The sequence below is a fragment of the Saccopteryx leptura genome, chromosome 1, assembly GCF_036850995.1.
Source record: "Saccopteryx leptura isolate mSacLep1 chromosome 1, mSacLep1_pri_phased_curated, whole genome shotgun sequence".
NCBI classification, from domain to species: Eukaryota; Metazoa; Chordata; class Mammalia; order Chiroptera; family Emballonuridae; genus Saccopteryx; species Saccopteryx leptura.
The window spans coordinates 256,626,808-256,651,148 of NC_089503.1; the positions used below are offsets into that span (position 1 = coordinate 256,626,808).

At 56.8% G+C, this 24,341-nt stretch overlaps 2 protein-coding genes across 7 annotated transcripts in view; one reads left to right on the plus strand and one right to left on the minus strand.

Annotated features, from left to right (window-relative positions):
* The first annotated feature begins 913 nt into the window (after positions 1-913).
* On the plus strand, positions 914-6,388 carry LYL1 (LYL1 basic helix-loop-helix family member). Of its 2 annotated transcripts, XM_066347773.1 has the most exons (5): positions 914-1,234; positions 1,309-1,513; positions 2,413-2,765; positions 2,849-2,940; positions 3,795-6,388. In XM_066347773.1, exons 3-5 carry the CDS (start codon positions 2,434-2,436, stop codon positions 4,208-4,210), a joined length of 840 nt encoding a protein of 279 aa, XP_066203870.1. In that variant the 5' UTR covers positions 914-1,234; positions 1,309-1,513; positions 2,413-2,433; the 3' UTR covers positions 4,211-6,388. The 2 variants fall into 2 exon arrangements, with proteins under 2 accessions (XP_066203870.1, XP_066203881.1); XM_066347784.1 differs by having other exon boundaries at positions 914-1,535.
* Positions 6,389-7,724: 1,336 nt separating this feature from the next.
* NFIX (nuclear factor I X) overlaps positions 7,725-24,341 on the minus strand; it is a 96,440-nt gene continuing 79,823 nt past the window's right edge. For 3 of the 5 annotated variants that reach the window (XM_066347794.1, XM_066347802.1, XM_066347809.1), the window contains exons 7-11: positions 24,156-24,278; positions 20,800-20,975; positions 15,364-15,511; positions 13,207-13,298; positions 7,725-8,882 (exon numbers count right to left, since the gene is read on the minus strand). In XM_066347794.1, coding sequence (XP_066203891.1) covers positions 8,868-8,882; positions 13,207-13,298; positions 15,364-15,511; positions 20,800-20,975; positions 24,156-24,278 — 554 coding nt within the window. In that variant the 3' untranslated portion in view covers positions 7,725-8,867. The remainder of the gene's footprint in view (positions 8,883-13,206; positions 13,299-15,363; positions 15,512-20,799; positions 20,976-24,155; positions 24,279-24,341) is intronic. The other 2 variants (XM_066347807.1, XM_066347808.1) reach the window with 2 other exon arrangements.

The window sequence follows — 24,341 nt, forward strand, 5'->3', positions numbered from 1 at the left end:
AATGTTAACAGAGGCCTGGGGCAGAGTCCCCAACCTGTCAGCAGGTACTTGTGGGACCGCCAGAGGCACCCACCCTTTACTTTGCCCCATCTCAAGAGTAAAATGAACCTGATTCCAGAATTGGCCTTCTGTTCACATCAAAGTTCACTCAGTGCTTAGAACTGGACCCTTGCTTCCCTGAGAAAGTGGGATGGTTGACGGTTAGGTCCTGGCATCACCTGGTTCCTGGGAGGGGAGTGGTAGTGTTGGCACTTGGTTGCAGCTGAGGGCCTGCCTGGGGGTTTCTGCAGTCACCCAGACAGACACTGGGCAAAGCACGACTGGCCCAGGTGAGAGGGTGCTGGGGATCAAGACCAGTCTTGTCACTGCTACCTAGCTGTACCCAGGGCCCCTCCCTTCATGAGGTTTCATCTGGGTCTTGAGTTTCACCACCACCCAGGACATTCACCCAATACCTCTTATCACCATTCACCCCGAAGTGGCCTGGCTGTGGGATGAGGGCCAGGGACCACCTAGTTGGGGCCATGTGATCTAATGACCTAGAGGACCAGGATTGTGGGGACGTGTTGGGGTGCCTCCTGGAAGGTTCTAGCAGCCGTAGCAACATAGGAAATCTCCCCTGGCTATAGTCCTTGCTGTCATCTTCATGGGCCTGGAAAGTTGGTCTGGATAGCACATTGGGGATCAGGACAACTATCCAGTCTGGACACCCAAGATTAGACTGTCAGAACTGCCCTTCTGCCAGTGCCCCACTTGGGAGTAAGGGTGGCAGAAAGGCTGGGAAGGGCTCTGCAAAAAGAGGAACCAGGCAGAGTAAGAAGAGAGGGAGGAGGGGGCCCCTAGTCACGAGCCCCAGCAGGACCGGAAAGGGTTCTCCACCCCCATCAGTACAGACTCAGCTGGGGGTGTTCAAAGCCACAGGCCAAACCCAAATGAGGCAGGCAGCTATTGCTTTCCTGCCTCAGTTTCCCCTCTGTGCATCTGGGCACCTCACTCTCAGCTGCACACTAGGGCTGGGCCCTCGGAGGGCTGGGTCCCTCCAGTAACTGGGAGGACTGAACGTGAAGCCCTGAGGGGTGCTGGCCTGCCAGCCTGGGGCGGGGCAAGAGGCTGATCTTGGAGATCCCCGCCCCCGCTGGTTTCCTCCGGGGTCAGCGGGGCTCCTTATCAGTCTGGGCCAGGCGGCCAGGGCCTTATCTGTGCTGGCCCAGCATCCTCCAGCCACTGAGCCAGGGTAAGAGAGGAAACCGGCCACTGGGGGTGGGGAGAGGGTGGGCCAGCCCCCGGAGCTGCTCACTTTTCCTCGAGGGACCCACGCTGCTGCCATCACGGAGGCCCCAAAGCCCTGGTGAGCTCAGGAAAAGGTGAAGCCCAGACAAAGTGGCCAACTGCCTGGGGCACAGAGTGAAGAGGCTGGAATTAGCAGGGCTGTGGAGCCTATCCTGAAGCTGGAGCCATGTCCAGGCCCTGACTGACAGAGCCAGGGCACTTAGGCAGCCGGACCAGTGCTGGGGTAAGAGGGGAGCAGCCTGAAGGTGAGGGAATCCCCAACCCAGCTGCATTCATTCATTTATTCCATCCTTCCTTTACTCATTTGTAGGAACCAACTAAGCTAGAGGCCAGGGCAGCTTCCCCAGTATCCAGCTAGGGACAGGGCAGAGGGACCAAGTGTCTCAATTGTTTCTGGAATACTCCAGGCCCTGGGGGCCAAGAGTGAACCGGGATATCTAAGTAGGGTGCAAAGGGGTAGATGCTGATGGGTGAGGGGGAATCACCAGGGCCAGAAGAAGGGTTGAGGCATGACTGTATGTACTGGGCAGTGCTAGCATTTTAGGTCATAGTGTCAACAGTGGGGTCACAGGATTAGTGAGTGGGACATTTTCAGTGGGGAGCGATTGTGCAGGACTTTCAGGGCCTGACAGGGACACAATGGGAAGAGCCTCAGGGTCCTAGATGAGGACCACAGGTTAGACCTGGACAGGAGTGGGGAGGTCAGTGAAGGATCAATCATGTAGGGATTTCAAGGACACAGTATCAACAAAGGGTGTCAGAATCAGATCTAAGGGTCCCAGGTTCCACCATGGGTTCCCTGGCTTGCCCCTCCCTCCAGACTCCAGGTGAGAGAGGATTCTGGAAGAAGGGAATTTGCTTAGGGGATGGGCAAATAAGGCCTGGTGGGTCACAAACAGCTCAGAGACTGGGCTCATCATTACACAGCATCTCAGTGGGCACCTTCTGCCCTTGTGTCAGACCCTCGTCCCATGTTCTGGCAGTTTCTGGGCCTACCCACCACCTGCCTTTGCCCACTGAACTGCCCCCCCCCACTATCCCTTCCCTTTGAGGGCTCTGTTGGGCGAAGGGTGTGTGTGGCATCTGATTCCTCCTCCCCACCCGCTTCCTTCCCTTCCACAGGTGAGCACCCCCTTGGGGTCCATGTGCCCACCCCAGGCCCAGGCAGAAATGGGCCCCACCATGACCGAGAAGGCTGAGATGGTGTGTGCCCCCAGCCCAGTGCCTGTCCTGCTCCCCAAGTCTGCCTCACCTGCACCCCCAAAGGCAGAAGAGGTGGGCAATGGAGGTGCCTCATCCCCCAGGCTGCCCCCTGGTGTCCCGGTGATCAGCCTGGGCCACACTAGGCCCCCAGGGGCAGCCATGGCCACCACGGAGCTGAGTGCCCTGCAGCCCCCACTACTACAGTTCTCTGCCCTGGGAAGTGCCCCAACCCCTCTGGCCCTGCATTATCATCCTCACCCCTTCCTCAACAGGTCAGTGGGGGGCTGGGCCTGGGGGCAATCCAGGGCCAGGAACCTTGCCCCACAAGGCATTAGTGACCCATGAACCCTTACAGCCTCTACATTGGGCCGGCAGGACCTTTTAGCATCTTCCCTAGCAGCCGGCTGAAGCGGAGACCAAGCCACTGTGAGCTGGAGCTGGCTGAGGGTGAGTATGGGTTTGTGTCTGCATGGGGTTCGAATCTGTCCCATACCTTTCTACAAGGAGAGGTGCTGCCAGTGACACAGATAGACAACAGCGTAACCTATACGGGTTCAGTACTCATGTTACACCCATGTGCAAAACTATAGCCTCACAGCCAGTCCCCACACAACCAGTCACCCAACAAGTCACAAACAGTCCTGGCAAACACTGCATGGCACAGGGGCAACAAAATGGCAGCTCCACTCAAATGCACAGCTACCCAGGAAGCATCCACTTGACAACTACCATGCAAGAGACATCCATGGGACCACAACTACACAAGGGACAGCCACACAACCACAGCCACTTGGGACCATGGCCACACAGCCACAGCTGTGCATGACAGCCACCTGGCAACAATGACACAACCACAGCCATTTAGACCACAAGGCGCACATCTCCCTCAAGACACAGACAGGACCACCATCACAATAAGAATACCTCTCAGACCCAGGAACACCCCAGCCACACACAGAGGCACACGCAGAAATATAGGGGCAGCTCCCCAAACTGGCAGCCACAAGGAAACATTTCTCAAGGGAATCTCAGCCATTGAGATAAAGGTGTAGATAGTCAGAGGCACAGAGGCCCCAGTTATCTGCAGCCCGGCCTGTCCTTGTCTATATGGCTGAGGGTGAGGTGTGGGCAGGGTTGCTAACTAGCAGGGGAGCCACACGTGGATCCTATACCTGGAGCCCTTGGGTGGAGAAAGCCCCGGTTCACGGCCTGTGTGTAAGTCCCCATCAGAGTGCTGGGTGCCTGAAGTGAGGGCAGGAGGGGGAGCCCCTTGGTGCCAACCCCTCCCCTCCTGTCTGCAGGGCAACAGCCTCAGAAGGTGGCCCGGCGCGTGTTCACCAACAGCCGCGAGCGCTGGCGGCAGCAGAACGTGAACGGGGCCTTCGCAGAGCTCAGGAAGCTGCTGCCCACGCACCCGCCGGACCGGAAACTGAGCAAGAATGAGGTGCTCCGCCTCGCCATGAAGTACATTGGCTTCCTGGTGCGGCTGCTGCGAGACCAGGCAGCTGCTCTGGCAGCAGGCCCCGCCCTGCCCGGGCCCCATAAACGGCTGGCGCACCGAGGCCCAGACGACGGCGCCCGCCGTGGGCCTTGTCGCCAAGTCGAGGCGGTGGCGCACCTGCAGCCCGAAACCCTGGCTTGCCCCAACGACAGCCCCATTGGGACGGCCCGTCCCATCAAGACAGAACAAGCAGCTGTGAGCCCAGAGGTGCGGTGACCTCGGTCGCCTCTGAGCCGAAGGGCACTGGGAACTCAGCCCTGGGCCGTCGAAGAAGGGACAGACAACGCACTGAGCTTATTCTGGAGCGAAGTTTCCCGCAGAGGGACCAGTGAGGACGTACCCTTCAGGGGAAAGGTCCGGGATCTGCAAGGGCGACCATCGCCCCTAGGGGCCTTGCAGACCCTGTTTATCACCCGCCGCTCGCTGGAAGTGGTCTTGCCCCATTCTTCTCCTGGAGGTGATGTCCAGAAACCAACAAGGCAGAGCGGTCATCGGACCCAAGTGGTGCCTCTTTTTTGCGGGCTAGGGGCACAATGAGGTGGGGAGGAGTCGGGGAGCCCTCCTCTTCTCGCCGGCTCTCCCTTCCGGAAACTCAGGGATACAAGTGCCTCGACGGCGTCGGCAGCGCGCCTGGTGCGCGGAGCCCACGCGGGTACCCCCTTCCCCGATCGCGTTAGCGAAGGCTCAGGCGCTCTTGCTTTTGTTTTTCTTTATTTCTTTATTTCACATACACATTAGCCATTCAATGGAGAAGCCGGAGAGAATCAGGCAAAGATGGTATAACAGAAGCGCAGTGACGGGGAGGGGGGGGGGGGGGGCAGAGAGGGGCAGACGGGCTGGCTGCCTACTTGCATTCCGCTAGGACACTGAAAACCCAGAAAACAAAACAGACAGTAAACTACCCTTGTTTCTTATGTATCTCAGTGCAGAGACGGGGGTGGAGGGCAGATAGAGGGGAAACCAGGCTGAAGAAGGAGGAGAGGGGGGACAGGGGACGCTAAGGGGAAGCACACCAAATCCATTAGTACTATATATAGAGATACTCGTATATACTGCGTTTCTTAGCCTAAGAAGAAACTTGTTTGACGGGACGGGCGGCCTTTGCGGTCCGCGATGCTGGTGCTGGTCGGGCGCACGGATCTCCCGGGAGGGGCTGAAGCGGGGCTGGCCCAGGCTTACTTGCGGGGGTAGGGGGGCGCCCCGAGGGTAGGTGGGTGGAGGGAGCAGAGGCGGGGCTGAGGTGCCCCTCGGGCTCTCGATTGGGGGACAAAAGTTCTCGTGACTTTATTGCTCCTTTATTTTCTCTCGTGTGTGTGTGTGTGGGGGGGGGGGGGTCCGTTCTGCACGGTCGGGGTGGGGAAGTAGTGGGTCGTCTGAGCCACCCTGCCCCTCTGGGACCCAGAGCGCGGCGTCCGCTCCGCCAGCACGGGGGTGAGAACAAGGCACTAGGTCGGCCGGCCAGCGCGAGGGCGGGTGTGTAAGGCAGTAGACAGGGCTGGTTGAGGGGTGGGGGTGGGCTGTGTGCGTACGTGCGTGCGTGCGCAGGCCTGGGCGAATCGACCTGTCCGCTTGGCTGGTTCTGTCCTGGAGCGTCGAGCCTTTCCCGTGCTCCCCGGAGGGTGTCGGGGGTGGGGATAGGGAGGAAGAGTGATGTAGAGTCGGGGGCGCCAGGGAAGGGCGGGGAGGAAACTACCAACTTGGTGAGCGCGCTCCTGATAATGCTGGTGAGGGTCAAGTTGGCGTCTGGCTCAAAGAAGGGCGCTCAAGGCGGAGAGGGAGGGAGGGGACATTTGTTCGTTGGCATTGACCTCTGCGGGGGAAGGGCTGGGGACCCCCGCCGCGCCCCTGTGCCGGGACGGGGATGGGGCGAGGAGGGGGCGCCGGGCCCCAGGGAGTGGACGCCCAGGGAGACCCGCGGCCAGAGCTGCCCCGCCGCTGGGCGCACGCCGCTGTCCCGTTCCGTTAAACTCAACAAAGAAGGGATATGCGTGTTCCTAACAAGTGCAGGATATTTAACTGATCATAAACTTATGTATAATAGTTTGTGGGTTTTTAAAAACGTACTTTATAATGTAAGAAGCACCAGGGTTTTATGTTTAATTATCTTAAAAATAATTTTCTCTCGTCCTTTTCCTTTTAGATCTTATGTTGATTTTTTTCAATGTTCAGGTGTTTTTATTTTAACTCTAAAATGTGAACGTTTCCTTCAGCCCTCCCACCGAAACTGAGAACGAATGACGAAACAAATAAAAACCCCAGATCATCCTTGTCAACGCAGGAAAACGACTTAAAAAAAAAACAAAACTGAAAACGAACCAAAAAAGAAAAAAAAAAAGGAAAAAACACTCAGCTTTCGTTATCCCCGCGAAGGGCGGGGCAGGCCCGGTTCTTTTAGCGTCCCCAGAGCCGCGAGGACATTACAACAAAAATAGAATTTTTCTTAACAATCTCTTAACATACAAAGATAGGAAAACTCTCTGATGCATTGCACTTGGTTCAATGAAAAAAAAAAAGTTCATTTCCCCCATATATATTTTTTTTTTGTTTTTTTCTCTTCTAACATGTCCCCACATCTCCTGTGGCCCTCGTCGCCTCTCGCCTGTCCCTCATAGCGACACTTGGGAACGGAATGGCCCCACCCCCCACCCCCACCCTGCCTGCCCCGACAGCCCCGCCGGGCGTGCTCCGTCCCGGCCCAGCTGGCCTGCAGCTTCCGACCTCGCAGGGGCAGGCGCCCCGCAAACCCCGGCTCCCGCCACGCCCGCGGCCCCCACGATAGTCTTCGAGGGAAGGGGCGAGTGCGGCCGGGCAGGGGGTCCCTTCTGCTCCCCTCTCAGCTCTGACCCTGTTTAGCCAACCAAACTGAAAAATCATTGCACTTTGACCGCGCGTCACGCCCGGCCCCCCACCCCCACCCTACTCCCCACGCCCACCCCCCCAAGGTTCCCGCGGGATCCCCAGTCCCCTGCTTCTCAGTCTCCGTCCTCCCCTGGGCTGCTAGCAGATTGGGGAGGGCCTTCGCTCAACTTCCGACAAAAGCTACCCTAAGGGCTAGCTACCTGTGGCTTACAGCTGAGGAAGAGGCGCCACCCGCTGGCCCCCTCCGCCCCAGGTGAGGGCCCTGTTCTCTTCCCCAGCCAGCTCCCTCTCTTCCTTCCTTCCCTTGGCCTGCTCTGCCGCTGCCTCAAACACTAGATTCACAATAAATAAAACCCATAACCCACCCCTATGGTGCAGTGTTGGGTTGACTGACTTTCGGAGGATCCTGACCTGTGCTTTGTGTTTCCATACGGTTAAGAAAGAGAGAGAGGCACGAGGATTTAGAAGGGGTCCAAGGAAGGGAGATGCAGGGAGAAGGGAGTAAGGCACAGAAAGACAAGCCAGAGGGGCCAAGTCACACCCTGGATCGGGAATGGGCGTACTTCTGCTCCCCTCCCTTCCAGGGGTGCTTCTGAAGACCCTCTGGACAGCCCCCCCAATCTTCCCTTGGGGGAGGAGGGGCTTCAGTGGTGGGGGAGCTACTTCCTGTGGTGTTACCGGATTGTTCCCAAGTTGCTCAAATGGAGGGGGAGTTCCCAATTGCAACAGCAGAAGACCGGAACACTGAATGCCCCACCCCAAAATAAAGAGTAAAGACATTAACAGCTAAAGTCCAGAGTGAAGTGGCCACTGGGGTGGTATGGTGGGGAAAGTGAGGAGGGGGGGACAGAGCTCCAAAACACTTTTGAAAAGGATGACACCCAACACCCTCCAAAGGAACTGAAAGTGGGCTAGCAGTAAGCCTACCTAGAGCAAGTGGCGGCTTAGCTGAGGACAGCGGTGGCCACCCTTCTTCCTTGCTTGGCTCCAGGTCCCCTTCCTGCTCCACTCTCTGGGCCGGCCACAGCAGGGCTATCTGCATGAGGGGCAGGGGCAAGGACCAGTGGGGTGGCACAAGGGCTCCTGCATGTGAGCTGGGGTCTAGCGGTGACCTGGGGCCCATCTCACTTCACTTGGGCCATGGCAGGAGGGTGATGTTCCTGGCCTGCCTGTGGAGAGAGGGAAGGGTAGGCACCTGTCCCATGCTGGGGCCAGACCTTCGAGAGCATTCTTTTTCCTATGAACTATATACAGAGGGGTCCCAGGAACTACCCCTGCAGCTCAGGGTGGGGTGGCAGAACACCCTCCATTCCAGGAGCACAAAACTAGCTCCAGGGGATGCCCCCTTACCATACCATGGGGTGGGGGGAGGGGAGCTTCTGGCTCAAGGGTGGAGCAGGAGGACTCAGGCTACCCTGCCTCACCCAGTCCAGAGCAGCTGAGGGAAGAAGCCAGAGGCAAAGGTGGTAAGGGAAGGCGGGGTGAGGTCTGGAGGGGAGTGCCCTCTGAATCTGCACCCCTACAAGCTAGTCTTCTGAGTTCCCTAGTGAAGCTCTGGCCCTGCTGAGGGTCGGGCTCCCCAGGAAGGGTGGCAGACAGGGCCCTTTGAACAATGCTGGTTGCTTTGTTTGGGGATTTCGTTCCTTCCCTAGAAGGCCAGGACAGGATGGGGGAGGAAGGAAGTTCTGCTTCTTTCTTTCTTTTCTTTCTTTCTTTTTTCTTTCTTTCTTTCTTTCCTCTGCTTGGCAGAGTCCATTTTGCATGTTTCTGCTTGGCTGCTGGTGCACAGCTCTGCGAGACCTCTTCCGAGGGGTCTCAGAGAACTGGACTGCTTCGGGGCCTGCAGGGGTCCCTGGGCTGGAGGAGAGAAGGGCTGAGTGGCTGACGACATCTAATTTTTGCTTTTCGGTGGGGCTGGGCTGGGCTGGGGGATTTTTTTCCACGTCTCAAAATTTCTTCTCCCCCGTTTGAGGAACCTCTTCTTTTCATTTTGTCATTTCTTTTGTTGATCTTATCAGAGGAACCAGGACTGAAGCAGGACAAAAAAGAGGTGATATTGAGAACAACAGGGGCAGGCTGCTTCTCATTCCCTCCTTCCTGGCCCTGTGGCTGCAGGTGGTGTCCGAGGCCCCTGGAGGGTCCAGGTTCAGGGGAGCCAAGGACAGCAACGCTCCACGCAGAGGTACACCCCCATTCTGTCAGCCCCTCCTCTGGGAATCCTGCCCCCCAAGAGACCCTGCCCCCCAGTGCTAGAGTCCAGCTGGCCTTCCCGTGGGCACCGTGCCCAGCGGGTAGGACCCCCATGGCTGGTGCTGGCACAAGCACAGACCTGGGATCTGGCCATGTTTCTAATTGTTTAGGTTTTTGTGCGGGTCCTGGAGGGTGGGGAGGATGCCAGGCTGGAGCTTTTGTCCCCAGAGGGGTTTGGGGAGTGGGGTGGGGGTGGCCCAGCTTCTTGCTGAGTTTTTTTTTTCTGTCTCTTTGAACTAAAAGCAAAATTCCCATCTGTACACCCCAGCCAAGGTCCCACAGGCTGAAAGGCTGGGGATAGGGGGACACCACATGGCTTCAGTCCCTAGCAGTGCTAGTCCAGGCGAGGAGGCCAGGAGACACACATCCCCCCTCAATCCTCCATCCCTTTGGCAGCCATTTTCAACCAGTGTGCTGCAAGAATTTTTAAAACATGCAACATCTGACTAGTCAGGGGTACTGACCTCTTTTTCCTTATATTGTCAAATAAAAAAACAGCCAACACAATAGCTGTCTGGTGTGAATGAATCAAAGTTATACCTATTTTTGTGTTATGCCAGAAAAAACATTTTTTGGTGTGCCACAGAATTTTATAAATTAATTTATGTGTGCAATGAGATGAAAAAGGTTGAAAATCGCTGCCTTAAGGCAATAGCGTTCGGGCAAGGATATCAGACTCCCAAAGGCAGATAGCGCTTCCTTCAAGATGCCACCAGAGGGCGCAACATTCCCAGAAATGGGCCTTGGTGGCCACTCAGCACAAAACATACCCAGTTTGGGACACCCCTTCCCCGCACCCTATCATTGGCTATCTGGCAATATCCTTCACTAAAGGCTCTGGCCCCACCTCCTGGCCAAGGGGTAAGGTAGGAGACATTCTCTATGGCCTACAGTGCCTAGGTATGTCTGGGGTACTCTCGGGACAAAATGAGGGTCCCTGAAAATGCATCTCGGGACCTGTCCCAGGCTCTGGGTCACAGAGTCCACACCAGGACCGGACTCGTTCTATCCTTGCTCCAACCCCACACAGAAGCTAGGCGAAGAGAGGGTGGCTGACCTGTCCCAAAGCAACACCGCCCCTGGCTGTGCCGGGACTCAAATGCAGGGGCAGTTCAGAGCTGATGCTCCTAACTACATGTAGCATGCTCATCCTGCCTGGGGCCAAGGCTGCCACGTCTCAGCGAAGGCCTGCGGTGGCTACATCAGCCAACTTTTCAAAAGACACCAAAAATCCAGACAGTATTTCATGTAAAAAATTTCCAATATTTAAAACACTTGTTTTGATCACACAGATTATGCCTGTAGGTCAGACCTGCCCCTCAGGCTCTGGTTTGGGACTGCAGGCAGTAATCCACTGAGATGGAGAAGGTGAGTTTTACAGTTAGAAAAGGCCTCAGAGATTATCTAGAACTTTCTGCGACAATGGAAATGTTCTCTGTTTGCACTATCCAGCACAGTAGCCACTAGCCGCATAGGACTTCTAAGCACTTGAAATGTGGCTATTATAAGGGAAGGACTAAAATTTTCTCTAGTTACTTGATTTAAATTTAAACAGCCACACGTGGCCAGTGGCTATCCCATTGGATGGTGGAACTGGAGGGCATTTGGAAATGTGAAGATTGGGTTGTTATAGTGACTGCGGTGCTACTGGCATTTACTGGGTGGACAGATGCTAAACTGCCTGCCCGGTGCTGGGCAACATGCACTGAGCCCTGTCCCGAGTCTGACACGGTCAACCAACTAAAGGCCAAAGGGAGGCTCATGGGGGTGGGGGTCTGGCAAGGTGTGGGGGAAACCTGGAGCCGAGGCACCTCTGGTGTTGGGGGAGCAGCAGCCAGCTCCTGGACCGCAGACGCAGGGAACTGCTTGGGTGAGCTCCCCTTCCACTGGCCTGGGTGCTCGCTGGGACCCCCTTCCCGAGGGGAGGCTGGCTACCCTGGAACCTGCACTGCTGTCCTGGCTGTGAGCCTGCCCCTCCCTCTCCTTGTGAGGGAAGAGGCCTGCTCGGTCCTCCTGCCCTTGGCAGACCAAGCCACGGCCCTAGGCTGGCCCCTCTATGGTTTCCTGAGCTGCACAACAGAGGGACAACCACCAGTGCTCAGACTTGGGGGACTCCCTCAAAGGAGGAAGTCTCCAGTTCTAGGCCTGGAGTTAGGGACAAAAGCAACTCCAACAGGGTCCCCCACACGTCCCCAAGGGTTCCAGGAACAGGGATCTGCTGCCAAGCATGGAGTGGCTTTTCTGTTCACCCCTCCCTATTTCCTGAGCCAGGTCCAAAATTGATTAAAACTAAGTAAAAAGCGCTGCCCAGGGAATGACAAAATTGCTAAAATTCTCTTTTCTTCCCTCATTCTATTGTTCTCTCTCCATCTGGTGCTCCAGAGATCAGCTAAAGTCACTGGTTACTGTGGAAACCGACCCCCACTGTACCCCTGGCGCCCACCTGCTGCAGCAGCCTGCTTGCCCCCAGGCCCAAGGGCTCCTGGTTAGGCTTGTCCATCTCTGATCCCCTCACCACCATACACACCTGCCTGCTCCCAGCCAAGGCCCAGGCCTCTTTCAGGAACAACCGGGAGGACAACTGTTTCCCAAACTTGCCTCAGATTCTGACTTGGCCCCAACATCCAAGCAAAGTGAGCAGAGAAAGTGCAGAAAGGAAAGCACATGGAGGTGGAAACGAGGTGAGTGTGGGGGGGGGGGCTTGTGGCTGTGGTCCCCCAGAGCAAAAGAGCAGGAAAGCAAGCAGGGGACAGAGCTTCAGGCAGCCTGCTGGCGGCAGGAGGGAGGGAGGGCCGGAGAAGATGGAGCCCAGCAGCCCGGTGCCAGCCCAGAGCTGGGAGGGGAGGCCCGCCAGAGGTCCCTTCCTCTGGCACCTCCTCCCACCCTCTGCCAAGAGGGCTCTCCCGGGCTCCCTGGCACAGAGTGGAGGGGGCTGGCTCCAGCCTCTGCTCAGAGCCATTGTTTTTCTTCTCAACACCCCCAAGTTCAAGTTCATCTGGGTGTTACATCATGTCTGGTTGCTCTTGGAAACCAGACGGGTCAGACGTGACTCCGGGGAAAGGGGGTGGGAAGCTGGAGGGGTCTGAAGTTCCTCTCCCCTCCCCTCCTTGCCACTAGGGAGCTCTGAAGTTTGCAGTTTGACAAAGTTTTGGGTTTTTTTTTTTTTCTTTTCTTTCTTTTTTTCCGAGGGAGGGAAAGGAAAAGGGAAAAAACAAAACCTCAAACCACACACACAAAACTTCTATCCACCAACTTTCTCTGGACTCAGGCCTCAGAGCAGAGAGGGAGCAGGAGCTAAAAGAGGTGGCCTGGGGCTCCAGGCTGAGGCCGATTTCCCCAAGGCTGAAACTTCCAAGGCCCTGGGCTCACAGGGCAGTGTTTTTGTAAAAGAAGTCCCACACTATCAAAACTGCCCCTGCCCTCCTCCTGAAGATGCTCCCTGTGCCGCAAGGGCCCTGGGCTCCAGAGACTCCCCAGCCTCCTGGAGACAGGCATGGGAAAGGAAGGACCATGTGCAGAGAGTTGTCCAGGGGCACCAGCAGGAGGGCGAGGGGTGGTTGGGGGTTTCCTTGTAAGAACTGGGGGCAGATGGGAGCAGACTGGAAGCTCAGAAGCTTGGTCACCCTTCTAACAGGATTCACAGGGTGTGGGAGGAGGGGCCTCCAGGCGGCAATGGGACCTGCCCTGCCCTTGGCACCACAGTCCCTGGGCAAGTGATCCACCAGGCTGGCTCTGTCCCCCCTCCACCCTTTGCCCAACCCACCCAAAGCCAGGGAAGAGGGGAGGGCCGGGGACCAGGGTTTCCAGCAGAGCAGGAGGGGAGCGATGAGGCAGACGCTGTCCTCCTCCTGACTGGGCCTCAGGCTTCCATCTTTGCTTCTACGAGGCCTGGCCCAGAGCGCCTCAAGCCTTGAGTCCTTGGCCACCTTCCCCAGGGCCAAGATTGTAGAAGCTAATTATCCAATTAACTGATTAGCCAGGGGCCTGGGGAGGCAGGCTCCGCTGGCATGTAAAAGCCAGGGTCCCCCAGCCCCTTTCTCCCAGACTAACCCCAAAGCCCCTGGCCTCTCCCGTTCTCCCTCTGCTTATCTTCACACTCCTACCTGAGACTGCTGTGGGATGTTCAGAAAGTTGCCGTCCCGGGGTCCGATGCTGACAAACCGGTTGGCAGAGGAGGCGCCTGTCGTTGCGAATGCTATGGGGGGCAGGAGAGAGAGGAAAAAGTCCCATGAGGCCTTGGGGTCCCACCTGGGCACTGCCCTTCGGGGCTGCTGAGAGAGGGAGACACTGGATTAGACTATGCTGCCCAGGTTTAGGCTGGCAGTGGAAAGGACAGGCCAGAGGGGCCCCTTCATCCTCTCTCTCACCAGCAACTCACACTGTCCCCCACCCCCAGCACTCTGCCTCAGCCAGGCATCCTTTTTCCTCACCAGTGGTGAGGGAGGGGCCCTGGAGGCTTCAGCTGAGAAGGCTTCCCACAGACCCAGAACTCGCCCCTAACCAGGCACTGGGCAGGGCCAGGTATAGGCCTCTTCTCAAAGCATCCAAAGGGGGTACCCTTGCTTTTCCCCTCAGGTCTGGAGAGAAAGGAGACCCAGAGGGTGGGAGCTCTGGTAGATCCGCCCCACACTGCTTGGGGAGGGCTGTCTCAGTCGGGCTACCTCTCCTGTCAGGGCGGCTAGTTGAATGCTGCACCCTGGACAGCCCCAAGGAATGGAGCAGTGGCTTGGGGAACTCGAAGGGGCCCGAGGCAGGGCTGGCCAGATGGGTGGGGTCGCAGAGGGGTGTAGGGGTTGGCTGCTGGCCAAGGCTCAGAGGCGACAAAGCTCAGGCCCGGCAGGCATTCTCTTCTTCTGATGGATGAGCCAAGTAATATGGTCCTGTGGTCCCCAGGGCCCGAGACAAGCAAAGCCCCAGGGGCTTGGGTGCCTAGAGCAACGGTTCTGGGGTCTGAGGGACCAGACAGGCCAAACAGCCCTCGCCTCTTCTCGGGAGAATCCTGGCAAACTGAGTGCAGGAAATGGGCCCTGCACCCCCAGGAGAGGACACCCCTGAGTGGGTGAGCACAGGCTGCCTGGGACCCCCCACCCCTTGCTCTGTACCAGATATACCCAGGAACCCCATGCCCACCAGCTTCTGTCCAGAAGTGCCGCCCTGTAGCCTGGTCCCCCTCCCCCACCCCGCCCACCTCAATGACCATGACCATGACTTGATGTCATATGGTAAATGCAGATGGGAGGATGGCATGAAGAGGATGGAAAAGGGGAAAGAACTCAAACCATAAGAGAAGGTGAGACAGAGAGCGCAAGACGGAGAAAAGTGGTGAGATGGGCCACCCCGCCCACTGCTGCCCCGGAAGTCCTGGCCTGAGGCCTGCCGGCCCCCAGAGCGCCCAGAGCAGTGCCCACACCCTGCCCCCATGCCCTGCCCGAAGACCGCACGCTGCCCACCCTCCCCCTCTCCTGTCCCTCACGTCGGGTCTACCTTGGGCCTCCCAACTCAGATTTTTCTCTTCCCTTGGACAAAAGTTGTCATTGGTTTAAAGAAAAAAAAAAAAGAAAGAGAGAGAGAAAGAGATGAAGTAAGCCAAGGTTCAGAGCCCTCCCTTGTCCTTAGAACATCCAACCTGGGGAAGGAATTGAGGGAGGGAGAGGGATGGGAAGAAAAAAAAAGAGGAACAACAGAGAAACCAAATGTGAGACTGAAGGGGAGGGGGCAGGGGCTGGCCTGCTGCACCTTTAGAGGCTTAAATGGAGGGGTGGGGGCCAGGCAAAAAGGGGATGGTGGTGGCGTCGCCTTGTGGTCACATTTAATTTTCTTGGTGTGGGGGAACGACAAAACAACAAAAAACAAAAAAAAAACTGAAAACCGAAAAAAAAAAACAACCAAACAGCAATCAGGCATGAAGATGGCATGGCTGCGCCTCCCTGTCCCTTCCCACCCTGGCCAGCACCCCAGCCTGAGCCCCACTGTGCTCCCCCTCCCGCCCCCCAGGGGCCTGGGCCAGGGGCCCAGGCTGAGTGGGCGGGCGGGCAGGGGGGCTAGTGGTGTGCCGGCTGGTGTGACTGAGGCCCGGGTGGCCGTGGTTGGGGGGGTTCAGCTTTGCTCTAGTCCGGGCAGGTGGGAGGCTCCGTGGTGCTCTGGATTGGGGAGGATTTGGTGATGGGCAGGGCGTGGGGGGCTTTTCTTTTTGCAGTGGAGACTGTTTGGATGGACCGGGGACACTGGGCGTTGTGGTTTCGGTTTCATCGTCCACTTACAAGGTGATGGAGGAGTCAAGGCGGCGCCGTCTGGGGCAGTGCTGGTGGATTTGGAATCAGGCATAGGAAGGGGCACAGGTCTGGCCACTGGAGGCGGCGGCGGTAGCAAAAATGACCCCGGGACTTTGCCCTGGCCGCTACCGTTGGGCTGCGAACAACATAAATAGAGTGACGCATGAAGGCACATCACACACAGACACACGCTCCCCTGCGCGGCCACGCCAGCTCGCTCCTGTGAGCGGGCGCTCCCGGCGGCAGGTGCAGAATAGGGTCCTCTCCTCCAGGGCACAGGGTGAGTGAGGGTGGGAGGCCTCGATTTGGTCTCTCAGGTGTTTCTCTCTCTTTTTTTTTTTTTTTTTTTTGGTGGTCCTCTTTTGAAGTTGTAGGAGGAGGAAGGGGAGTGTCCGACGGGTGGTTTGTTATTTCTTAGGGAACATGTTTTAGGTACCGAAATGTGCCACTAGCCACAGAACAGCTGTACCTAGAACTCTCCTATTCCTGAAGACCTTCTCCTACAGCGGAAGAGATGCACCAGCTTGTCCTTTCCCCTGTATCCCCCCAAAACACACACATGCCCACCTCTGTGGGCTCCTAGGGTGAGGCCGGCTGACCCAGCTGAGGACTGCAACCCTCTGCCCCACACCATGGCCTGGGGGGAAGGCTGGGTGCCGGGGGTAGCCCTCAGCTCTAGCAGCCCGAGGATGGGTGCAGTCTGTTGGCTAGAGAAGAGCCCAGGAGGAAAATCCACTGCGGCCACTCCAGTCCCCATGAGGTTCTCCGAGCAGACTTCCTTGTACAATGCCCTCAGAAGCCAGGTGCCAGGTCTCCAGATCCACTCCTCATCCTTTATTCCCTCTTGTGCATCAAACTCCTGTGCATGGCCTTGCGTGTCAGCCTTTGGGCTTCTGGGGACCTATGTGCCGCAGAGGAGGCAAAGGTCCCGGCCTGCTACAGGCACAGCTTCCCTGGAGAGAGCTCCCTGGAGCTCTGGGCACGTACCTCCCCCTGCTCTGGGGACAGTGTCCCAGAGGACCACTAGTAGCCCAGGCTCAGGGGGCTGGGCCAGAACTCCTAGTTCTAAACCAGCCCCTCATGGGGCCAGGCTCTGTCCTCCCAGCCAGCCAGGTTCGAGAACTTGGGAAGTTGCTGTGCAGCTCCTTCTGCTGGTAGCCCACCCTAGCAGCCTGATGTCTCCAGACAGCACTGGTTTTGCCTGGATGATGACGAGACTCGCAAGGGGTCTCCCCTATGTCAACAGTGTGCTCATCAACTCAGTGCCCTTGGTGCCCAGCTCTGTACTGGGCACTTTACTCATCTTGTGCCCAAGCTGCCAATGAATCTGTAAGACAGCAGTTCTTGTTTGGGGGCAATGATGCTCCGCAGGGGGTACTGGCCATGTCTGGAGACATTTTAGTTAGCGTAACTTCTGGGGGATGCAACTGGAAGCTAGTGGGTAGAGGCAGGGGGTGCTGCTCAACACTCTACAATGCCCAGGATGGCCTTTAGGACAAAGGCTCATGGGTTCAAACGTTATCAGTGTTGTAGGTTGGAAACCCTCCTGCAAGGGAAGCTCTACTCTCCCCTTTTCACAATCGGGCAAACAGGCTCTGTGTAGCTAAGTGGTTTATCCAAAGTTGCTGGACTGTAAATGGTGAGGCCTGAAGCTCACAGCTATGTCTGTTTGACTCCAGGGTCCTGTGGATTTTTCTAGCAAGCTCAACAATCCTCTTCCCCAAATCCAAAGGCACTCAGACCTTTTCTGCCCCCTGAAACCCTCCCTAGCTCTGACTGCATCTGAAAGAAAATACAACCTCCCCACTGGGCACTTAAGGTCCCCATTGTGGAGACCAGATGGGCTCTTCCAGCACTTGTGCCTTATACCTCTCCCCCAAGTACTTCCCATTGCAAATCTACTGGTGCTTCCAGACACAGCCTAAGCAGCTGGGCTGCACACCTGCTCACTGCAGAACACTGTGTCTAGAATGCCTTTTTCTACACCCTTCAAGGTCTGCTCACAAAACACTGTCCCCGACATGGGGACCAGCTAGACTACCTGAACCACCATCCATCTCTCTCTACCCTGTTCTTCCAGTATGCTCCTGACCTCCACAGGGGCCTCTGAAGCAGACTGCCATCCAAGCTCTGCAGTGAGCCACAGGATGTCACCTCTGCGTGGCTCAGCCTGCTAAGTTGAACTTAATAGTGCATCCTGTTGCACTTTAAAACTATAGAGCCTCAAAGCTGACTCGTGCAGGCCACGCCCTCAGAACTCTGGTCATTCTACCCACCATCCTTCACCTCGAATGACCAGCATAGGTCTGAGTTGTCCCTCCAAATGGTTCCCTTCTGGCCTACTCAGAGGCCCTGGACAAAAGCAAGCAGTGGCTGCTCCCTGTCTGTGTCCTGGGCTGAAAACCCTTTGTGCAAAGTGTCATTTCAGAAATGGTCCCTTCAGTTCTGGGCGTGGGCCAAAGGGGTTTCCAGCTCTGCAGGACTGACGCTGAGACATAAGCAGCAACTGCCTTCCCTCCTTCCCATCAAGGCAGAAGATCCCACAGACCACACAGCCTCACCCCTCTTCTTCAGGCCCTGCTGAGCCTGGGCCCCCCCGGGAGGCTGGGACGTGGGGGCTTTCCAAGCTCCCAGGACAGCCTCTACCTCCTTCTAGTCCCCAGAGCCAGTCTGTGCCCATGAGGAGCTAAATTGCTAATCCCACCCGATAAAATGAATCCCAGCTTGATACGGCTGGACATCAAAACCTGCTGATTTACATTTGGTTTCTAGAAACAACTTCCAACCAGGCTAGGCTGTCTCTGCTCTGGCTGGGGTATAAATTGAGGTTCTTAAAATCTCAAGGTTTTATGACTTTGCAGCACCTTAAAACCTCATAAGTTAAGAGCTAGAAGTACACGCTAGTGACAGATGAAGGCAAGGGCCTGGCTGCTGCCGCGCTGGTGGTAGAGGCTGAGCTAGAAACAGGCCTCCTGCCCCCACTGAGCCCTGCAACCTCTCCAGTGCATTTGCTCGGTGGTCTCTTCTTTCTGCCAGAAAAACAGCTAACAAGGCCTCCTGCTGCTGCTCTTTGCATCTCCTCTGAGAAGTGTCTCCATTTGCCTTGGCCTTTACTGATGTGGTTCTTTTCAATCAGGGCCTTATACTGGGGTCTGAGGGTAGGCCACAGGGGGCACCTGGGCACCTGTCAGCAAATCAGCTATAAAATTTTTGTATGAACATATTTTTCTGTAAAGATGATCTGTAACTTCAAATTCTCATGGAAGTTAGGAATTTACTCTTCTAGGCTCTGTATCAGTGGCTCTCAAAGTGGTCCCCTGACCAGAAGCAGCAGCAGCATCTGGGACCTTGACAAGAAAGGCAGATTCTCAGGCCACCCCAGACCTGCTCAATCAGAATCAGAAGTAGCCCAGCCACCTGTGTGTTTGCAAGGCCTCCAGGTGACTCTGGGTGCTAACTACTGCTCTGGAGGTGGCCACGGAGCAAGTGCAGCCTAGTGTGGCCACCTCCTGCTGCTAAGTCAGTTGCAGAGACTGGGCCTCTGGCTTTCCTCCTCCACAGCATGGTGCCATCTCTAGTCTCCTCTCAGCAGCTGGCTCCCTTGGAGCAGGCTCACTGCAGACACCCCTCCCCCATTGGGCACAACAGATCACAAGAAGAAACCCAAAGAGGCAGCTCCCCAGCCGAGCTAGCCTCCCTGTTTAACCAGGGTAGCTGTTTACCCTGTCTGCAGTGTTTTGTCTATGGTCTACTTAAAGCAAACATCTGCCTTGAGAAAAGAACCTTCTAGGCCAAGTGAGACCCTAAACTTGAACAGTCAAGTCAAGGGAGAGGATCAGGACTCAGCCATTAGGATGCCCTGGGGATGGACCTGCTCTCTGGGCTACAATGGTCCCTTACGTTGGTCTCATTCACTCTAAACCCCAGCTGCCTCTGAAAGTGAGAAGGCAGGCAAGACAGGGCTCCTGGGCTCTCTGCTCCATACTCCAGAAGTCCCGAGGGGCCAGGGACATGGGCTGGCAGTTCCTATAGACTCTGCTGGCATCCCTGGTGAAAGTGCAGGAGTTGTCAGGGGTCACATCCTCTTTTCTCTGAGTGCCCCTACGAGTGGACAGAGCCATCTTGTCCAGAGAGGCGGGCAAGGCCCTGAGCGTGTTAAGGAGCTGCAGAGCCAGCAAGAGAGACTCTCGGAGGACACGGGGGGAAAGGAGCTGGAAAGTAGTAGGAGGGAGAGCAGGAGGGAAGGAAGAGGGGGTGAGGGGGCCTCTCCACCAGTAATAAACCAGCACTCAGCAAACGCCCACCCTGCGCAGGGCACATGAAGGGCCACCACCTGCTCGCCCTGGGTGTGGTCTGACAGGGGTTTCTGATTTGCTTCCCCCATCACGGTCCTTTGAGGGACCTCCCCACCTAACCTCTCACAGCAGGCTTCCAGGCTAGACTTGCTGGGGCACAGGAACTGGGCCTTCTCCTAATGCAGCTTGCTGCTGGGGCTCTAGAACCTTTCCAGAGATCTAGAGACCACTGTGTCCCAACCCAGAGTGGTCTCCCAGGGACTAGGTGAGGACCACTGTCCCACTGAAGGGTTGTCTCTGGCCTCTGGCTGCCTGGGATAGTTCCTTTGCTGAGCAACCCCACATCTATGCTTGTCAGTGACCAGGGCCCTAGGGCTCACTGACAGAGAAGGGTAGTGTCTGCCCCTGCCCCCGACCCTGCAGAGCTCCATGGGAAGCCAGTCTCTCCCAGGCTGAGGAGCAGGGCTGCGTTACAAAACCATAAGCAACCTGAAAATCACTTGTTAAGAATCCTGCCAGTGAGAGTCTCTATGGTAGCCCCCTGCGGATCAAGGCCTCTGGAGGGAAGGGGTGGAGATGCCCCCAGCGCATGCTAAAGGCTGGAAACATTCCTGATGATCAAGACTAGGGAGGGGGTAGTGCTTCCGGCTTCCAGTGGAAGGGGCCCGGGGATGCTGTTTAGCACCCCACAGGGCCCAGGACAGCCTCACACCACAGAAAATAGATAGCTCCAAATGTCAATAGTGCCAAGGTTGGTAAATCTTGGTCTGGAATCTACCAAATTCTTGCAGCCTTAAGGTTTAAAAGGGGTGTTAGAAGATAAGGGGTCTGGCCCAGGTTGAAAACTCATGGGTACACTCCTGGGGTAACAGAGACAGAAGAGAGGGCGAGAAGCCTGAGCAAGGTGGGCCCCCTGCTGCCCCCACCTTTCTGGACCGTGATGGAGAGGCCCCGGCACGATACACAGACCCCTACCCTGGACCAGAAAACTAGGGCGTTTGCACTGCTGGCTCTCCACTGCTCCAGGCCCAGCTGGACTCCCGGCTCCTGGGCCTTTCCCTGTGATCCTGACACTGACAGACAGGCGCAGAGATGAGCTGCGGCGGGGCTCCTGGGCCTCTGGACTCACCTGTCCGGTGGCCTGGCCTGAGCCATCTGAGCACACAAACTGCACAAACTCCTTCAGAGAGTCCTGCCCGTGGTGGTGGTGGTAGCGGATGGTCGGGTGTGTGAAGTACGGGCTCGACTGCTGGATGATGGACGTGGAGGGGAAGTGCAACGCTGACGCCGTGGCCCGCGGGCTCCCTGCATGCACGCGGGCAGGAGAAAAAGGGCGTCAGGGTGTAGAAGGTGAAGGAAACTGCTGGTCAGGGCACTGAGGATCCAGAGGAAAAGAGAGACTGGGCAGGAGCAGGGCCAGAACCAGGGTGAAGAGAGTGAGGGTCTGGAGCCTGGTACAAAAGTTGAGACAGTGCAAAAAAACCTCAGTAATCAAAGTAACACTGTAATACAATATTTTTGAAAATCCAGTTGACAAACTAAGGCCTGCACACCAATCAGCTGCTTGTCTTTGTAAATAAAGTTTGATTGGAACCAGGGCTGGGGTTGAGGTGAAACAAGCGAGGCAGGGTCAGTCCAGTCTTTTGTTTAAAATTACATTTGTGGCCCTGGCCAGGTGGATCAGTGGATAGAGCACCATCCTGGTGTGCCAAGGTCATGGGTTTGATCCCTGGTCAGGCACATAGGAGAGGCAACCAATGAGTACACAAGTAAATAGCACAATTAAGTGTCTCTCTCTCTCTTCCCCTTCTCCCCACTCCGTCTCCCATTTTCTTTCTCTTTCTCAAATCAGTGGAAAATTTTTTTAAAAATTAAAATGAGGCCTTGGCCTGTTGGCTCAGCAATAGAGCGTTGACCCTGTGTGTGGAAGTCCCAAGTTCGATTCTCAGTCAGGGCACACAGGAGAAGCGACCATCTGCTTCTCCCCTCCTTCCCTTCCCCCATCTCTCCCCCTACCCACACCAGCCGTGGCTCCATTGGTTCGAGCACGTTGGTCCTGGGTGCTGAGGATGGCTCCGAGGATGGCTCCATACAGCCTCCACCTCAGGCCCCCAAAATAGCTCATTGTGAGCATGGTCCCAAATGGGCACAGCATCGGCCTCAGACAGGGGTTGTTGAGTGTATCTGATCAGGGCGAATGCAGGAGTCTGTCTCTATATCTCCCCTACTCTCACTTTAAAAAAAATTAAAATGAAAATATTGATATTTGCTCATTGTCTGTTTTTGCAATAATTTTAATTTTTTAAAACACTGCATTAAAACATCATTTACTTTGACAACTGAGTTTTTTTTTTAGGTGAGAGTTGGGGAAATAGTGAGGCAAACTCCCGCATGCACCCCAATTGGGAGATCTACCCAGCAACCCTGTCCAAGGCTTCTTAGTGCCTGAGGCTGACTGATTGCTCCAGGGGAGCTATCCTCAGTGCCTGGGGGCCGTGCTCAGACCATCAATCCACCACTGGCTGCAGGAGAGGAGGGAGAGACGGGGAGAGAGGGGGAGAGAGGGGGAGAGGGGGGGAGAAAGGGGGAGAGGGGGGAGAGATGGGGGAGAGAGGGGAAGAGATGGGGGAGAGAGGGGAAGAGAGGGGGGAGAGACGGGGAAGAGAGGGGGAGAGAGGGGGAGAGATGGGGAGAAAGGGAGCGGGGGAGGGGGAGAGGGGGGAGAGGGGGGAGAGAGGGAGAGAGAGGGGGAGAGATGGGGGAGAGAGGGGGAGAGGGGGGAGAGATGGGGAAGAGAGGGGGAGAGAGAGGGGAGAGGGAGAGAGAGGGGGAGAGAGAGGGGAGAGGGAGTGGGGAAGGGGGGAGAGGGGGAGAGAGGGGGAGAAAGGGAGCGGGGGAGGGGGAGAGGAGGGAGAGGGGGGAGAGGGGGGAGAGAGGGAGAGAGAGGAGGGAGAGAGGGGGAGAGAAGGGGGGAAGAGGGGGAGGGGGGGGGAAAGGGAGCGGGGGAGGAGCAGATGGTTGTTTCTCCTGTGTGCCCTGACTGAGAATGGAACCCGGGACATCCATAAAGCCGGGCCAACACTCTATCCACTGAGCCACTGGCCAGGGCTGATAACTGAGATTTTGGGTGCCCCTCACATTCTGAGGTCCAGGACTTGGATGGGAGCCTGGATGAAGGACGAGAAGAGGCAGACACGACCCTGCACCTGTGCAGGACGGGCCCCCGCGATGTGCACATACATCTCCTGAATGTGAACGGGTGTTCACCAGCCACTGCTGCCTAGGCTACATTCTGTGAGCTCGGCCCCATCACATTTGCACATGTGTCCTGGCACACGCATCCTCACACACACAACTCCCACCTTGCTGCAGGCCCCAGCGCTTCCCGAGCCAGTCCTCTCCCGCCCGTCTGTTTCCAATCAGCTAGCTCTTGCTCTCAGTTTCATTAGGGGGCTGAGGAAACTTGGCTTCTCTCTGGAGTTCATAAAAGCTGAGTGGAGCTGGGCCGGCTGCCTCCCCACAGCCAAGGGTCTGGGCTCCCTGCCCCCACCTTGATGCCACCACGCCCTGCCCCAGTGCAGGCTGCCTCTGGGCTCCCAGCCAGGAGGCCCTGAGGAGGAAGCCAGGAGGGTAAATTTTGCTGTTTTCTGTCCTATAGAAGGACCCAGGAGATGGCGGGTGGACACACGGCTGTGTCCAGAAAAAGTTCAAGCCTCTTTCTGCCAGGTGGGTGCTGAGGAGGGTAAGAAGCAAGTGACCGAGCGGTGAGGCTGAGGATTCAGCTCCCACAACTTCCTGCCCTCAGGAACATCGAAGTGTTCTCCCTGCCAAACGCTTTCTCTCAGGACTGGAGCAAGAGAGCCCCCAAGTCAGCAGCTGGTTCCATTCCCCGGACAGCTGCCCAAGTGCCACTGATGATCCCCGGGTCCCTGTGAGTGCTCCTGTCAATCTGCTCCCTATGCCAATCTGAGTTGGTGCTAGGAAACCAGACCCTAGGCTTGGCCAGGAGCTGGAGAGAACAGCTGAAAGGAGGGCAAAGGGAGAAGCCTGAGCTCTCCCAAGCACGGGGGGGGGGGGGGGGGGGGGGGGTCGGGCAGGCCTGAGGCCTCTGCTATCAGAGGAGGCCTCAGGACAGGCTTGCGCACACATCCACGCACACACACAAGCACGCACAACCCCGGCACACATGCACATATGCACCCAATGCATGCACACACAAACACATCTGCCAGCACACACACAAGCACGTACACACATGTGCACACAGGGAGTGAGAAGCAAGTAGGAGGGGCCTCGGGGACAAGCTGAGGATGTTCTGGTCAGTGCTGCTGTGGAGGACGGGCCCAGTCCCTTGCCCACCTGCTGCCATACCACAGCCCGCTTGGGGCTGTCAGTCTGATGGCCCCTGGCCCCTTCCTCTGGCCAGCTGCCCCTCAGTGCTCCACCACCACCCCGGCAGTCCCCCTCCGGGCCCCCATTTCTCACCTGGTCTGACTCCAGCAAGCACAGGCAGCGGGTGGTGAGTGAAAGCCATGCGCGGGGAGCTGCCCTGAGAGGAGAGGGCACTGCAGAAGTCCAGCTTTCCTGACTTCTTTAGAGAAGCCGGGCCTGGGGGGAGGAATCAGCAACACAGGGCAGGTTTAGCTGGGCCAGGGTGGGAGCAGGGGAAGG

What these genes read in the sequence shown, in the direction of transcription:
- LYL1 (XM_066347784.1), top strand. Translation starts at nt 2,434, where the DNA reads ATGTGCCCACCCCAGGCCCAGGCAGAAATGGGCCCCACCATGACCGAG. An exon ending in CCTCACCCCTTCCTCAACAG is followed by an intron (nt 2,766 to 2,848) that starts GTCAGTGGGGGG and finishes GAACCCTTACAG; the next exon opens with CCTCTACATTGGGCCGGCAG. An exon ending in TGAGCTGGAGCTGGCTGAGG is followed by an intron (nt 2,941 to 3,794) that starts GTGAGTATGGGT and finishes TCCTGTCTGCAG; the next exon opens with GGCAACAGCCTCAGAAGGTG.